The following is a 15494-nucleotide window of genomic DNA, read 5'->3' on the forward strand; positions in this document are numbered from 1 at the left end:
TCATGCTGACTGCACTTTATTAACATATTTTAAATTACTTTAAATAAAAAAAAAATAAAAAAAAAGTCTAAACGTGACAAATTTCCAACAACAGAAAATGCGTTTAACTAACTGTAGGAATCACCTACAACCCATCTAGACCTGCCAAACACATCAGTTCGGTCTTTCATTATTTGAATACTAATACTCAGTGATGACTGATTATTTTTATAGAGAAGAGAACAAAATGAGGAAGTAAAAAGGAAAAAGTCTAAATGATTATGTTTTTGTGAGTTATTTGTATGCATTAATGTGCAGGTCTTTAAAATTCGTATGGGGCTATATATGTTGCAATTATTACATCATTCATTTTTTAATGATGAAATAATGTCTATTTTTAGTAGTAACAAGTTTATTTCAAATCAAATCAACATTTACCTGGAAAAAGAAAATATAAGTCAATACATGACTTGGAAAACAAGATTTGAAAGGGGAATGGAAGAAGCGAAAGCTTCCAAAAGTCCAAACCCTCACTCAACAACACTCATAACAACAAAACACTATCATTTTTAATATTGTGAGAATTTGTTAATTTCTCCAAAGAATAATAACATAAACTTAAGGGTTTTGCATCCTAAAATGCATTTAATTATTTAAAAAAACAATAACAACAAATTATGACAATATATTTTCTTCTTATTACATTATTTAAAAAAGATTTTTCATTTTGGTCCTTATTTACCTCTTTTTTTTTTACAGAATAACAAACACTGATATAAAAAAATCTCTCATGTTCTATTACTGACATCTTTTATATTGTTTAGATTTAGTTGCATTATTTTTTACTGACACTAATATTTGTAAGATGCTTGCATTTGCGTGCAGATTTAAACACATCACACTTATTTTTATCCCCTTCCTGACTTTAACTTACTACTTTAGTGCAAGTTTGTATTTGTTTTAGTTTTAGGACATGTTGCTGAACTATTAAAGAAAAAATAATAGAAAATAAGGAAAAAAATTGGTATACATACAGTTTTTTTTTTAACTGATTTTGTGCTACAATATTCATACAAGCAGTCATCTATATGTTCCTAAATTACACTTAAAGCATTACCAGCACAAGTGCATATTTTTTCTGGTCAAACAACCACTTTTATCATGATTTGCATCATATTTTGCATCTATTTTATCAAAAAATAAAGAAGGCAAACTTTATGAGCAAGAGCATCTGTGATGTTCCAACAAAAAACAAGATAAATACTTATTATTTATACTCCTAATCATCACTGCTAAATAAAAAAAACGTTTGATTTGCAAAAATGATCTGCAATTCATTCTTAAAAACTTCTATAGAAATCTGAAAGTATTTGTTTAGAAAAAAACAATATTTCTTTCTCTTTGAACTGATTGATAAGGCAGAGTTTCCGAGGATGGTGGAAGGATTAACGTCCTCCTATAGGTTCCATCCTAATTGAATGACAGAAGGGCTGTCTGAGACATTAGAAGTGGTACATGGGAAATTAATGAGGCCACCCAGGGGAATCAGCGAAATATTGAAAATTAATTAAAAAGCCAATCAACTAAGTGAAATATTTGGCCTTTTAATGACCACATTCTGTAACTGAGCTGCCAGGACAAACTGCGTTTGATTTTCAGGAGTTAACGTCAGTGCTAGCTACCGTCAATCATGTGCAGTGGGGAACTAATTTGACTGTGGGGAACACTCATGAATAAGTAATTGAAACAAGCTGGGTTTACTAACCTCTGGATAAGACCACTCTGGGGAGTAGTCTGTCACACCAAACAGTCTCCCAGACTCCTGGAGCAGTCCCAGAGCCCCCTGCTCAACCTCGGATGCTTGCAAGTGGCCCGTTCCGCTTCCTTGCTCCTCTCCTGCTGCCCCCTCCTGGGGCATTAAAACCCCCGAGACTGCTGCCCCTACTCCACCCCCGGAACCCTCAACTGAGATGAAATCATTGATGAGATCAGAGAATTGGCTTCCAAATGAGGCTTCGAACCCCTCCAGACTGATGGCTGCCCCTGCCCCAGCTGCACCGGCGTTCACACCCACACCCTGCTGGGGAAGCTGGGAGCCGTAGAGCCTCCCCTCAATGTTTCCGCCTGTGGGGATTGACTGAGGGCTGGCTACCACTGACCTGTTAGCTCCTGACAAGTTCACCCCGTTACACAGAATTTCATTTTCGCCCCCACCGCCTCCTCCTCCTCCTTCTCCACCACCACTGCCTGCCCTCTCCTGACCTCCTCCTCCAGTGTCAGCTGCAGGCTGGAGGTAATGCTCAGTGTCAATGCTTGCATATGCATCGTGGGAATCATGGGCCTTTAGTAAAAGCTCTCCTCCATTCTCTGTAGGTTTTTCCATGGTTCCAATTTCTTGGTGCCCCCTCCCTCCAGGCAGTTCAGCAGAAGGATCCTGGGCTGTGAGGGAAAAAGCCCCCACTGCTGCTGCTTTTCTGACACAAAGGGCCTGCTGGTCTGTGCTGGCTTGATGAAGGTGCGAATGGAGGTCCCCGTTGGACACGGGAGACTCAGTTGTGACCGGGGGCAGGCCGAGGTAACCTTGGGGCTCGGCGGATTCCTGGGTTGCCTTAGTGCCGTTGGCCTGCAGCTGAGAGGTCTGGCTTGTTTGGGGGGTCGCCTGGAGGAAAAGGCTTGGTGAAGGGTGGTGTGTAGACTGGGCCAGGGTCGGGACACAGGATGATGACATAACAGCGCTGAAGTCCATCTGCTCAAGGGTTGTACTGGGGCTGAGGCCGGTTCCTTCTCCCACATAGCTACTCTGAGTGGTCAGTGGCTGCTCTAGCGCTGCGGCTTCTGTCTTGATGTTGTTCACAAGAGCGGAGTTGTAGACAAAGCCATTGGAAGAACAGTGAAGCCCCCTGTCGTCGCCGTTACAGCCGTCAGTCTTCCCTCCGCCCCCTCCGTACGTCTGGCCCTGCTTGGGGTTATTGAGGAAGCAATCAGGGTCAAAGGTCATGGTGGTCTCAGGAAGGCTGACTCCTCCTGCAGCATCTAAAGAGCTGGAAAGGACCAACTCCCCTCCCTCTCCTAAGCCCACTCCTCCGGAAAAGGATGCAAACCTCTGGTTGTCAGGGGCAACGGCTAGCAGAATCCCAGTGGGGGTATTCTCATGGGTGGGTGCCAGCAGGTGGGTGTGGCCAGCCGAGTAAACTGAATCCCCAGTCAGCGTGGTGACCTCGGACATGAACACAGCAGTGCTCTGAGACAATCCGGCCCCGATGGTCAGAGCAGGGCTGTCTGCCATGTCACTGGTGATTGACAGAGGGGAGCTCTGGGTGGTGTCAGGCACCTCCACCTGGTTAGTGGAGGTAGACGATGACACTTCCATGCTGCTCTGCGGGAGCAGGGAGGGTTTGCTTATCCTTCCATTCCTCCGCTCCCCTCCGCCTGCTCTGCTCCTGCCCCCCCCAGGACTGGGCTCCGTCTGACCCTCCGACACATCACTGTTCTGGACCTCTGTGCCATCTGCTTCCTCGGCTCTCTGACCCGCTGCTGTGCTGGTTCCTAATGTTGTCCCCCCTCCTGCTGGCGCTCCCGACTCCTGCTTGGATGAGATGATGCGCTGCTTGACACTGGAACATTTTTGATGCAGGCTGCTTCCAGCACCTGACAAAAAAGGACATTTAAATGAACAATTAATCAATTAATAAATTACTATTACAACATTTCCAGCATTTTGGCATTACCTAACTTATGTTTGACCGTGCAGAACAGCGACCTCTAGTGTTAAGAATTCATACTGAAATCAATTTATGTGTGATAGAAATGTAATAATACATCATGAGGGTATTACAAGAGAGGCCAAATCCTGTCATACATGTGCAGAAAAGTAAAAAAAAAATGCCATCTGTGTGAACTTATGTCAACAAGCCAAATATTTTTCAAATGACCTTTTTTGACCTTCCAAACGAGACCAACAGACAAGCAAGATAGCACACAAATGTAGGCCTTTTTGTGTACTGAAGTTTTTACTTCCTCAGGCTGATTTATGAATAATACATGCTGGATATTTTGAGCACCTTCAGCTCTCTGTCTAAAATCTCTCCTTTCTTAGGTAAAAAATTGTCTCTGCCTCTGGGTGGCAGCATGGTGCTGGGTGTTGAGACGCAGAAAAAAATCCATAGCAAATATGGCTGGATGGGATGCATGCAGTACTTGAATGAGACTTTGAATATTTTAAGGAATCACATCGTGATGACAACATTTCCAGATTTCCCGATTCGTTTTTTTTCTAAGACAATCAGTAAGTAAAAACAAACTCATTTCCTTGTTTCTTTTTATAATTTCTTTTTTCTTTTATTACATATCTGAAGTGCAGGGCTAGTTTGGATACTTTTGTTGTGAAAAAGCCTTTTTTTAAAACTACTATTCACCGATGTTCACATGTGAAAAGTGAATGCAAATATTAAGATTCAGCAGTGAAACAAGCCTAATTGCAATTGTTGATTAATCTCAAACAAAGACACAAGAACGCCTGATTCTGTGCTTCAGCATCTTTTATAAGGATAATTAGGAATGTGTTGTAGGGAAACACTTGAGAAGAACAGTTTTTTTTTCTATTTTAAATTACAAGGTCCTTACATTTGTAAAAAAAAAAAAAAAAAAGTAGAAAAATAGAGGCAAAGTTAGTCGGAACTCACAATGACACCTTTGACCCCTTGACCAGTCCATATCAGAACCAAATCTAGCCTTTCGTCTCCCCGTTTCACCAGTATATTGAAATATTAGAAATCACATCCCATCTTAATTTGTAACACGAGACTGCAGCTGCAACAGTAGATGTGAAAAAACAAACTACTAATTTTAAAAGAACAAATAATAACAACAGGAATCACAAGTACACAACTTACTTGGAACAGCTCTGTGTTATGACTTTCTGAGAAAGATTATTATGAGATTAAAAACAAAAGCAAAACTTCGCCCTTTTTCTTTTTATATATATTTTGGTCAAATCAGAAAACAGATGAGCCATTTTCCTAACAGTTTTATTCTATTGTTCATTTAAAAAACAACACATTTTGAAGGTGACAAGTCTTTTAAGTGCTTACAGGATTTTTTTGTTGTCTGTCTCATGTTTCAATTGTTAAAGATGAAGGAAGCTGTATGATGGATAAAGAAACGCTTTCAAGTGCTTTTTTCTTTTTTCTATAACCCCAGAATCACACCCTGACCTAAAAAGGAGGAATGGGAAGGTTAAACTGCAACGATGATGAACTGTTTTAACCACCTTGCAATTTGGCAAAGAGCTGACTGGTTCCGCCACAGCCCGCCGCGGTGGCTCGTGTTTCAGGGAGCAAAAGAGTGAAAGCTGAAACATTAGAGTCGGACAGCAGAGGTAACTCACACATAGGCTTCAGCTGCCCTATTAGCTCCTCCTTGCTCCACTTGGCCCACTCCTTCCGATCCGTGTTGATGGAGCACAGGACGGGACCACATGGCTTCCCGCTGTCATCCACCGCCGGTACATTCAGGTAGTGCACTAACACGATGTCAGGGTTCTGGAGCACAGGGACACATGCGAACATGGACACAACGTGTTACTTTGAGATGGTCCTCATTCATGAAGCCATCGCTGTGGAAGGAATAAAACTGAAAAAGAGCTTTTACAAAAGGAATGACGGGGAGGGGAAGAAGGAAAGGAAAGTTGAATAGAAAGTGGAGGACGAGGAGGAGGTCAGAAATGGCGTGTCAGATAAGATTCTCTCACCTAGCCATAAAAGATTTAACAGCTTGAGCCCACTCATCACTCTCTAACGCAGCAGTGTCTACGTGTGTGTGTGTGTGTGTGCGTCCGTGTATTGGATATATGAGGAGGTAGAGAATGAGGAGAACAGATGGTGAGCAGTTCTCACTATACTATAGGTCACCAACAGACCTATGGAATTTCTACTCCATGAATGATTCAACAAGTGCGTTTGTGTTCCTGTGCATGTGTGTCTGTCAGAGAGAAGCTCTTCTTGATGAAAGATTCAATAGACAGACTCAGGTTAGGGGCTGGACCTGCTGAGGTGGAACACTTTTCTGTCCAAAAGAGGATAGCACGGGGGCAGCTACAGCACCCCGGTGTGCTGAGCAACATCTTTCACGGACAGATTCATGACCGTGTTCTTTGACGGGTTTGGATATCTTTGGAAAATGGTCCATTGCGTTTATAACGTAGATATTTCCCCTTCACATATTTTTTTAAAAGCTGAAACCAGTGATGCACTCTGACAAGTGAAAAGAAAAAAAAAAGATGGGCACATTTAAGTTTAGGGAACTTTTTGCAAATGTTACATCACAATAATGCAAACTGCATGGATGTGTTCCCATTTTCCCCGTTTGAAAGGTGCATGGATTTTCAACATTTCCCTTAACACAAACACAGGCAGGCAAAGAGGGAGGCAGGAAGCCTCAAGATCTATCACCAAACATGTCATCTGGAGATGATGAAGACCTGGTGACCATTTCTTGCTTGGTCAACAGAGGGAGAGGCCTGCTGCTCTCTGTTGTCTCACACATGAGTAGCAGAGGGAGTCCAACATCTTTATGAAAAGCAACATGCTCTTATACACAGGAGACTCCTGTGTGTGCGTTTCAGTGGGAGCACCTTGTGTGTATTATTGGTTGCTCCGGGGCATTTTCTTGGAAGCGACCACATGGCGAGCAGCACCTCAGTCCTTGATGTAAGTATTGAGATTCTGGGATCTCTCAGCAACACTGGTCGCAGGAGGTTACAGCCAAATTCTGCCAAAGCAACACAACGCTGTGTGGCACTCTGTCCAGCATAATCTAGAGAGGTACTCCAGTCAGCCAAACAACATTAGCTTTTACTACCAGTCCAGTGTTCGGATAGTATTTTCAGCAATCTGACTCTGCTCCATTAATTTGAAGAGGGTTGTTTTTATGGCTGCTTTATAGTTTAGCTTAATGATTTGTTTTGAAAATCTCACAGGTGACGTTTTTCATGAAGCCAATATTCTATATCATATCTAGCTGTCTCATTTAGTGATGAATGTAAAATAAAACTTAACACAGCACGGTTTAATTTTACACAAAAAAAGGGATGTGAAGTGGCCTGCAGTTACAAAACCGTCCTTGCTTAGAAAGTCTTGTGTTTTGTGCTTCGATGTTCGCCAGAAGGCAAGGTGGGAACAGGCTTACCTGCAGCAGCCAATAGCATCTACGGTGGAAAGTGGGGATGATGGAGGAGTGGACGTAGCAGCCATACAGACACTGGAGAGAGGAAAGGAGAGGACAGGAAAGGAGAGGACAGGAGGTGGTTAACAAGAAAAGAAAAGGGAGGAAGCCAGACGAAAATTGCAAAAAGGAGAGGAGGAGGAGAAAACAGGAGAGGAGAACTTAGGTTATACCCACTTAGGTTGTATTGATTGTGGGGCTGAAAGTAAATTGCAGACATGCTGTATGTGTTTCTTTTTTCTAATGTCTTTTCTAAAATACCATCAATCTGAGGTTGACTACAACAGAAATCCACTGCCTCTGCAGAAGAGCACATAAACCACTTGGAAGTCTCAGAAAGTTGTCAGAAAGTTGTCAGAAGCTTGCACACGACGTGAAAGAGTAAAAATAAAAGTGGACCGGACAAAGAGGATGAAGAGAATGCAAGGAAAGCAAAGCCAGTGTGGACTGTCAGTGTGGGCAAAATGAAGAAAAGTAGTCCTTAAGAGGGGGCTTAAGTGAGTGCAAATACTTATTCATCATCACCAAAAGAGGAGTAGAAGAATTATTCTATTTGAGAAAAAAAAACGTCAGGGACGAACAGTTTGATGATTTGATAACAGTTTCAAAGTAAACTGTTACCCTGCAATATTTGTTATCCCTTAAAGCAAACTATTTGGAGGACATGTGACTTTGTGACACGATTCTTTGTTGGAGATCAAAACATGTTACACCACTGACCTGAATTGTGGGGAAAATGAATTTCAGCATCCCTACTACACACCAGTGTGTTAAAGTTGAAAGTGACAAACACAGATTGTGCTAAATATAAGAAGGATTTTTTATTTATAGTTTTATCACATTACACCAGGCTTAGTATAAGCCACCTGAAAGGTTTTTCTTCATTGCTTCTTTCTAAGAAAAATAATTTTTTCATAGATTATAGTTATTTTTTTTTTATTTTTTTTATTTTTTTAATTTTTTTGTAATGCTTTGTAATGCTTAGTCTCATGTAATCATGTACTGCACCAAAATAAAACTTTGACCCAAAAATCGATTTTTAAACCAATTCTGGGGAAAGAGAATTGTTGCTTCTATGACTATCACCCACGAAAAGGCTAATCATTTGAACTACTTTAAAAGCGTTTCCGGTTGTATTTTGAAATTGTAATAATGCCGTTTTTAGACCAAATCAAAAACCTGTGTTGTTTTCCAGGAGATGGTTTTAGCAGAGCGGCAGGAGTTCATAAGAAAATTTACCTCCGAGTTGTGGGCAGGACAGGTATGGAGTAATTTTTTTGCCACCACATTGCACACAAGACTTTCTAAGTTGCAGATAAAAACATGAAATATTTGCTTTCAAATTTTTTTTGCTTTCAATTTACAATTTTTTTGCTTTCAAAAACTTTTCTTTTTCAACATTTTTATTTTGCTTTTTAATTTTTCTTTTGCTCTCAAAAACTATTTTTGCTTTTGCAAAACAAATGTTTTCGCATGAATCGTGTCTTATTTCGCTTTTTTCCTGTCTTTGATTTTGCTTACGTACGTTTCAGTTTAGCGTGACATAGCTGCCATCAAAAAGCAATTATTTTTTGAAAGAAAAAAAAGAAAAAATGAAATCAATTAAATTAAAAAAAAAGTTTTTGAAAGCAAAACTTTTTTTTAAACGTTTTTGAAAGCAAAAAGTTGTTTTGTGAAAAAAAAACGTTTCTGAAAGCAAAAATAAAAATGTTTAAAGCAAAAATAAATAAATTTGTAAGCAAAAAAAAAGAAAGCAAATATAATATATTTCATTTGTAACTTAGGAAGTTTTGTGTGCAACGTGGTGGCATAACTATTACTCCATATATTTTGAGTAAGCCTGCCCTCATTTCCCATCATCCCTTTGTCATGTAAGCTCACAGCCCCTCACAATCCCAACCTAACTTTACTGGTACAACAAAAATGGCGAGCAATATTGGAACTAAAGCTGTACAGATGTCACCTCGGACGAGGAAAACCAAGACGTATATGCAGATTTATTTGTCCACAAGATTTGTCCACACATTAGAGTGGAGCATGGAGCTTGTTGCCTGCCATTATGGATTTACGTCACACATACAATCTTTGTTAAGAAGCATTTTTTCGTTAGCTCTCGATTCACGTTGATTTGAAGAAAGAAGTACTCAGAAATGCAATTTTAAGCTTACTTTTCTTTAAACACGCTCTCCATCATGAGAAAAATGTAGTTAATAACCCAATTTTTTTATCAGAGTGGGTCTTTAAAAATGCACTAAAATCAAGATTTAAACCCCAACAAATGTTTTTTTTTTAAAGACAAAACTCCCATAAAATCAGGCAATCTGGCAATTTGCACTTTCAGCGTGTTCACTTTTTCTTCCCATTCACACTTAAACACACTTATATTTTGTCACCGTTTTTCCTCTTCTCAGAAGTAGCCCGCCCCTCTATCTAAAGTGTGTTTTGCCAAAGGCAGAGTGCATTTCCATATATTTCCATTTGGTATGAGGAGCCTCTCTACCAGGGTTATGTTTTTCTCTCATGCTTCCTGCCTCTCTCATCCTCCTTCCCTCCCTCTGTTCGTCTATGCTCATTCCCCCGTTCCCTTCCACTGCTCTACACCCTGCTTACTTGTTTGCTTGGGGTGGGACAGTGGGAGAGGTGACACAAACAATTACTGACCAAGGAGAAAAACATGGGGCTTATGCGTGAACGTGTCAGAGTATGTGAAGCAAGAAATGCAGACATGTTACACTGAGTTTGGAATTATGAATGATTAAATCTAAATATAATTTTTGATCTCTGTAGTGGCTTAGATGGATTTTCTTGTTTAGGGTCTGTGTGGATCCTTGTAGCACCTCCTTCACCCTCCAAAATCCACCTCATTCTATCTGTTTCTGACACATGCATGCTCACTCCTCTCACCTCCTGGTATATTCCTGCTGAATAATCAATTTTTGAGCTGGCTGGTGTGACTGAAACACACACGCAAACTCTCACACGCACAGACGCTGCCTTGAGACTGGATCGATACCCCTCTCTGTTCTGCTGAAGGAGGCATTGACATCATTCCTGGCCTAAGGCCAAACACACTCTTATCCTTCAGAAAGAGTGAGGAAGGGAAGAGCGGAGCAAGACGGGAAGCAAAAAAAAAAAGAAAAAGAGGGGGGCACTACTTGTTTTCAGGCCGCAAATTGGCCTGTAGCTTCAGCGGTGTGTGTGATTTTGTGTTCATTTGTGTTATAAGCATGTGTCTCCTTAGAGTCAAGGGGAGTAAATTCAGGGCAAGCTTGGCAGGGTAACAATTTCCAGCAGCAAACACGCTCATCGACTTGTTTTCCCTTTGCAGCCTCTTACCTCGACTCCCTGGACCTTCAGCTTCATGTGATCTTCTCGAGTGGTCTTCCCATCCTTCCTCTTCTTCCAGCAGTATCCATCTTTCCTGTACTTCACCTTTTTACGGTTGTAGAGGATCATAGAGCCATTCTGAGGCCTGTTGAAGCAGAGGATGGAGACTGTGTAAGGGATCTGATACACACTGTATTACTAAACTTGAATTGTGTTCATAAGAAATCATTTTGGTCAGCGCTTTACTCTGAAAATTGCAACAGAATTCAGATTAATTCAAGTCACGCATGCAAAGGTTTTTGATTTTTTTTCACAGTGACGCCACAGTCCATGAGCTCCCTCCCCTCTTATACTCCTCATGCTCCGACATGTTAATATTTTAGCAGGGTGATTTATTGGCACAGTGAGAGCATTGGCCTCTAAGCTCTCTTTCTTTACACACCTGGTGAGATGAACATCATCCGCAAACACAAACACAGAGAAGCTCACCAGGAGTCACATGTGCAAAGACAAAGATATTAAAGTGATGCTAGAAATGCCACGACCTACTGCGGCGTGTTCTCTGGGCTCAATGTCAAACCTGCTGCTCAGCAATCAATCATTACACTTTAAAACATCAGGGACAGGTATGTGTGTGAGAGCAGGAGAAATGCTTCTGTGCCTTATCTCCTGACAACAGACAGAGAACAGACCTGTTAACAATCAATACATTCACATATATACTAACGAATGCTCTCTGAACACGTGCAGACATGTGTGCACAGTTAGTTTTATCAGGATATTTCACTGAATTACATTCATTTGTACAATATAAGCCAATTAAAACCAAACCCTTTCTAACTGATGTCTTATCCTAACTGTGCTTTATAAGATAAACAATAGAAATACAAAAACAAAACATGTTTTTTTTATGTTAAACTCTGTACATTTTCTAAATAAAATGCTAGATATTAGGGGTGTAACGATTCATTTGAACAACTGTTTGATTTATATCATAATCTGTGGTTGTTAATATGATTCTTGGTCAATTTTAGTTAATTTTAATCAATCTGATTCACTGACCTAAAATCGATTGAGGACCTTTTAGCAAAAAATTCAACCAGTCCGACTCAGAAATACTTGGTACTGAACAGGTGACGTTTTCCAGATTCCTTGTATTTCTTGCAAGATAATCAAGTGTAAATAAATATGTGTACAAACAATCAAGTAAACAAGAATGAATGTCAAATCCATTCACATTTTAGTTTCCTAAAGTTCAGCCCACTGTTGCTTTTTCACATCCAAATAATTGAAAGAGAACTTTATTAGAACATTCTACCACACTGTATGGTCACCTGTCTTTGCTAAACTCAAAGTATTTCCACACATTGGACTGGAATGATGGACTGATCAGTTTTTGGTTTCATTGCCCGCTGTTGGACATTTTTACATTATAGTAAAATAAACCTACCATACCTCAATTCAAATGATAATTTGTAACATAAGCATAATTTATTTATTTTATTTTGAAATGATTTTATATTGGTATAGTTCGATTCGATTAACTTGCCTCAGACAATTTGATCTCCTTGGATCAAAGACATATTGCTACAAAAGTGGAATCAATAAACTACGTTGCTTAATTCCACACTTGCCAGTGTCTGTATTAATTTAAACAAAATGCCTTGATTTAAATGCCTTGATGTAAACTGTAGGCATACTTATATACATATATACTATATATATATATAAATATGAATGGTACGGTATGGTCCAGTCTGGTCTTTTGAGCCTTTCCATTATGGAATGGACCAAAGCGTACCATTTTTGGGGATTCCGTTGGTTGTAGGTTCATAGGAAAATGGAATGGACCACTTGGGGCGGAGCTACTGTTGAAACCCGTAAATTGGCTGAAGGTCATTACGACAAAAGAAAGCGACAAAAGTAATCCTCTTCACCGCTCACAATCTTCTCTGAAACAACATTAAATGACTGGTATGTGCAAAGTATCAAAAACCAAATGGAAAAAAATCAGCTGCTGGATGACCTCCACTGTTGTTAGCCACATGCGCTGTGGCGGTCCAATTCAGCTCACCTGAATTGCCTGGACCATTCAAAACTGGACGGTACCGCTCAGTGGAACCAAGGCTCAAGTTTTCTTCTTTTTGTTCCCTTTCATTTCCCATATAGGAACGCGTGAAAGATCTTTTGTTTTGGTTGTTTTATGGAAATGAAATGAAAAAAAAGGAAGTGAGGAATTGAATTTAATATAAATCTATTAACCGATCAAGTCAATAAATCATCACACCCCTACTAACTAAGGTTGGTATGAACCAGAAGTCCAAACAAGTTGACACACACTCACTAGGTGTCTCCTGTCTCGCTCTTCTCAGTCAGTAACCCTCTCCAGGTTTTCCCTTTATTTCTTTTTCCGTCTCCAGTTCTTCTCACATTCTCATCTCATCTGTTCCATCCATCCAAAGCTGTCTCTCCTCTGCTCCCCTCTCCTCCCTGAGTTTGATGTTGGCGTTTCTATATGGACCGAGATGATTGCAGTGTACCCTGAACACAGTGTGTAGTGAAATTGAATTTACTTTGAGCTGATTTTCTTTGACACCTTAAATCTGTTCTGTTTTGGGACGAAACTGCCAGTTTCTTAGTGGAGTGGAGACCCCCACCCTCCGATCAAAGCCAAGTATAGTCTATGTCTCGGGCTGTGTGAGTCATCTCGGAGCTGCTGATTCTAATTATGTTACGGAGAAGATGGATGAGATCAAACGTGTGCTCGTGTGTGGGCGGCGAAGGCATGCGTGCTCATATGCGATTGTGTGTTCAAGGAGATTCATGCACGTGGATGGAGCCTCACAAAACCTGTGATTCAGGAAGACATAAATGCTATTGATTGTAACTAGGCTGTGATGTGTGGGATATAAAAAGCTTTTCCACCGTTCCACAGTGTAGCAGAGCAAAAACAAAGAAGGCAAGGAAGGAGAAGGGAGAGGAAGGGAAAGACAGCATGATAAAGAGCTAGAGTGGGAGTGAGTCCGGTAAGGGAGGAGAAAGGAGGAAGCGAAATAAAAGTTGTGGCACCATGAGGAGGCAAGTCCACTTTGAGCAGGGGAGGCAGCTGAGTGAGGGGAGAAATCAAGGTCGTTATTATTATCTGTATGTTGCAAAAACGCCTGCATGCACTCTGATGCAGACACGCCATGCACGGAAAATGCTTTCACAGAAATGTCACAGGCTCTGTTAGCTGAGCTCTTTCCATCTGATGGGATTAGTTGTAATCTGTTCTAATCGCGCCTCGTGTCATGTGTAAATAGGATTATATCTAACTGCTGCTCAATAACACCAGTATGACTGCTGCTGCTGCTGCTGCGGCTTCTGTTAGGAGGCTGAGGCTGTACAGCAGCAAAACCAATCAATGAAAAATCCATCCACAACATAAACCGTGCTGGTGGCCCCTGGGTGCTCCTGGTAAGAGTCCTTCAGCCGGCACAATAGAAAAAAATAAATAAATCACAGCGGCTTGGCTTCAGGTTTTCAGCAATGTCAGTATTCAGAAATGGTGTCATAACATGCACTTGCTCAACTTTACTTTCTTTTTCTTTTCTTGCTTTTTTTCATTCTTATTCCCTTTTCACAGTATATATACCTAGATCTGTATTAACTAAAGCAAATGTCAATAAGGCATTCATCAATAATTCAACTTGCCCTTTTCTCCACTCTTTTATTCCTCCTCCTCCCTCCATCCCTCTTTCCTGGCTCCATCCACTCCCCATTCTTGGAAAAGAGCCACTTATGGTTCTTTCAGATCAATGAATATTCAGTTCTGGCATGTGAATTCCTTTTCACACCCCTCCTTACAAACACATACGTCCCCCTCCCTTCACCCCCCCCCCCCCCCCCAACCTCCTATATCTGAATTATACATCAGTTATACTAATACATTTACATTCATTAATACTTCATTTCCAGCTGACTGGGTACTTTACTGTCAAACCATGTTCTAGTGTGTTCTCTACATGTATAGCAGGCTGTTAGCAGGAGGAGGACGGTCGGCGTGCATCACTAAAGATTTAATCAAAAACAAGCAGTCAGTCAATGGGATTAAACCAACATCAGTCACTGATTAAATAAGTCTCTGGTCAATAATACTTGCCTCAATGTTTATATCCATTAGGAACACCCTTTAGTCACAAAAAAGAAAACCTACAACTACATAAGAAACCACAGATGAATGCAGCTACACAACATTATTTTATATTTTAACCTCCTGACTACCAGCAATGTAAATGTGTCCTCTGTAGAAGATGTTCCTGAACCCAACCACTGCATTCTACTGAATTAGCTCTTATTAGTATCTACAGAGGACATGTAAGGTATTTCAATGGTGCCAAATGTGAAGGGGTGGGGCTCAGGGAAATGTAGTTTTTGGTGGATTTGAAAAATGTTTTGATTGGACAACTTTATTTTCTAGTAATAAAAACATTATATGATATGATATGATATGATATGATATGATATGATATGATATGATATGATATGATATTATATTATATTATATTATATTATATTATATTATATTATATTATATTATATTATATTATATTATATTATATTATATTATATTATATTATATTATATTATATTATATTATATACCCTGGTCTGGGTTAATACTCGATTCTGATTGGCTGTGGGGTGTGAATTAAAAAGTAATATACCACACCTTGAAAAACAGGTTGTTATATCTTATTTTGCAGAAAATCAAAACAGGAGGAGTAAAAAAGATGGGTAATTTTATCGTTTACTTTAATCGGTTTGGTTAATTTCATCATTTTGTAGACTGTGATGCAGCAGAAGAGAAAGAGGAAAAAGAATCCAAGAAGGAGGAAAAAAATACATGAGGAGGAATTGAACTATTTGGAGTTTAGACTTCTTTAGAACAAACATTTGCTTCATTTGAACAAAAACAAGCGGTTATAG

General features: G+C 40.1%; 1 protein-coding gene across 4 annotated transcripts in view; it reads right to left on the reverse strand.

The window, feature by feature from the left end:
• Positions 1-15494, reverse strand: part of LOC101172238 (calmodulin-binding transcription activator 1) — a 69550-nt gene that overhangs the window by 16355 nt on the left and 37701 nt on the right. For all 4 annotated transcript variants that reach the window (XM_020703551.2, XM_020703552.2, XM_020703550.2 and 1 more), the window contains exons 5-8: positions 10537-10672; positions 7165-7236; positions 5366-5519; positions 1745-3627 (exon numbers count right to left, since the gene is read on the reverse strand). In XM_020703551.2, coding sequence (XP_020559210.1) covers positions 1745-3627; positions 5366-5519; positions 7165-7236; positions 10537-10672 — 2245 coding nt within the window. The remainder of the gene's footprint in view (positions 1-1744; positions 3628-5365; positions 5520-7164; positions 7237-10536; positions 10673-15494) is intronic.

Source organism: Oryzias latipes, chromosome 5, assembly GCF_002234675.1.
Source record: "Oryzias latipes chromosome 5, ASM223467v1".
Classification (NCBI taxonomy): domain Eukaryota; kingdom Metazoa; phylum Chordata; class Actinopteri; order Beloniformes; family Adrianichthyidae; genus Oryzias; species Oryzias latipes.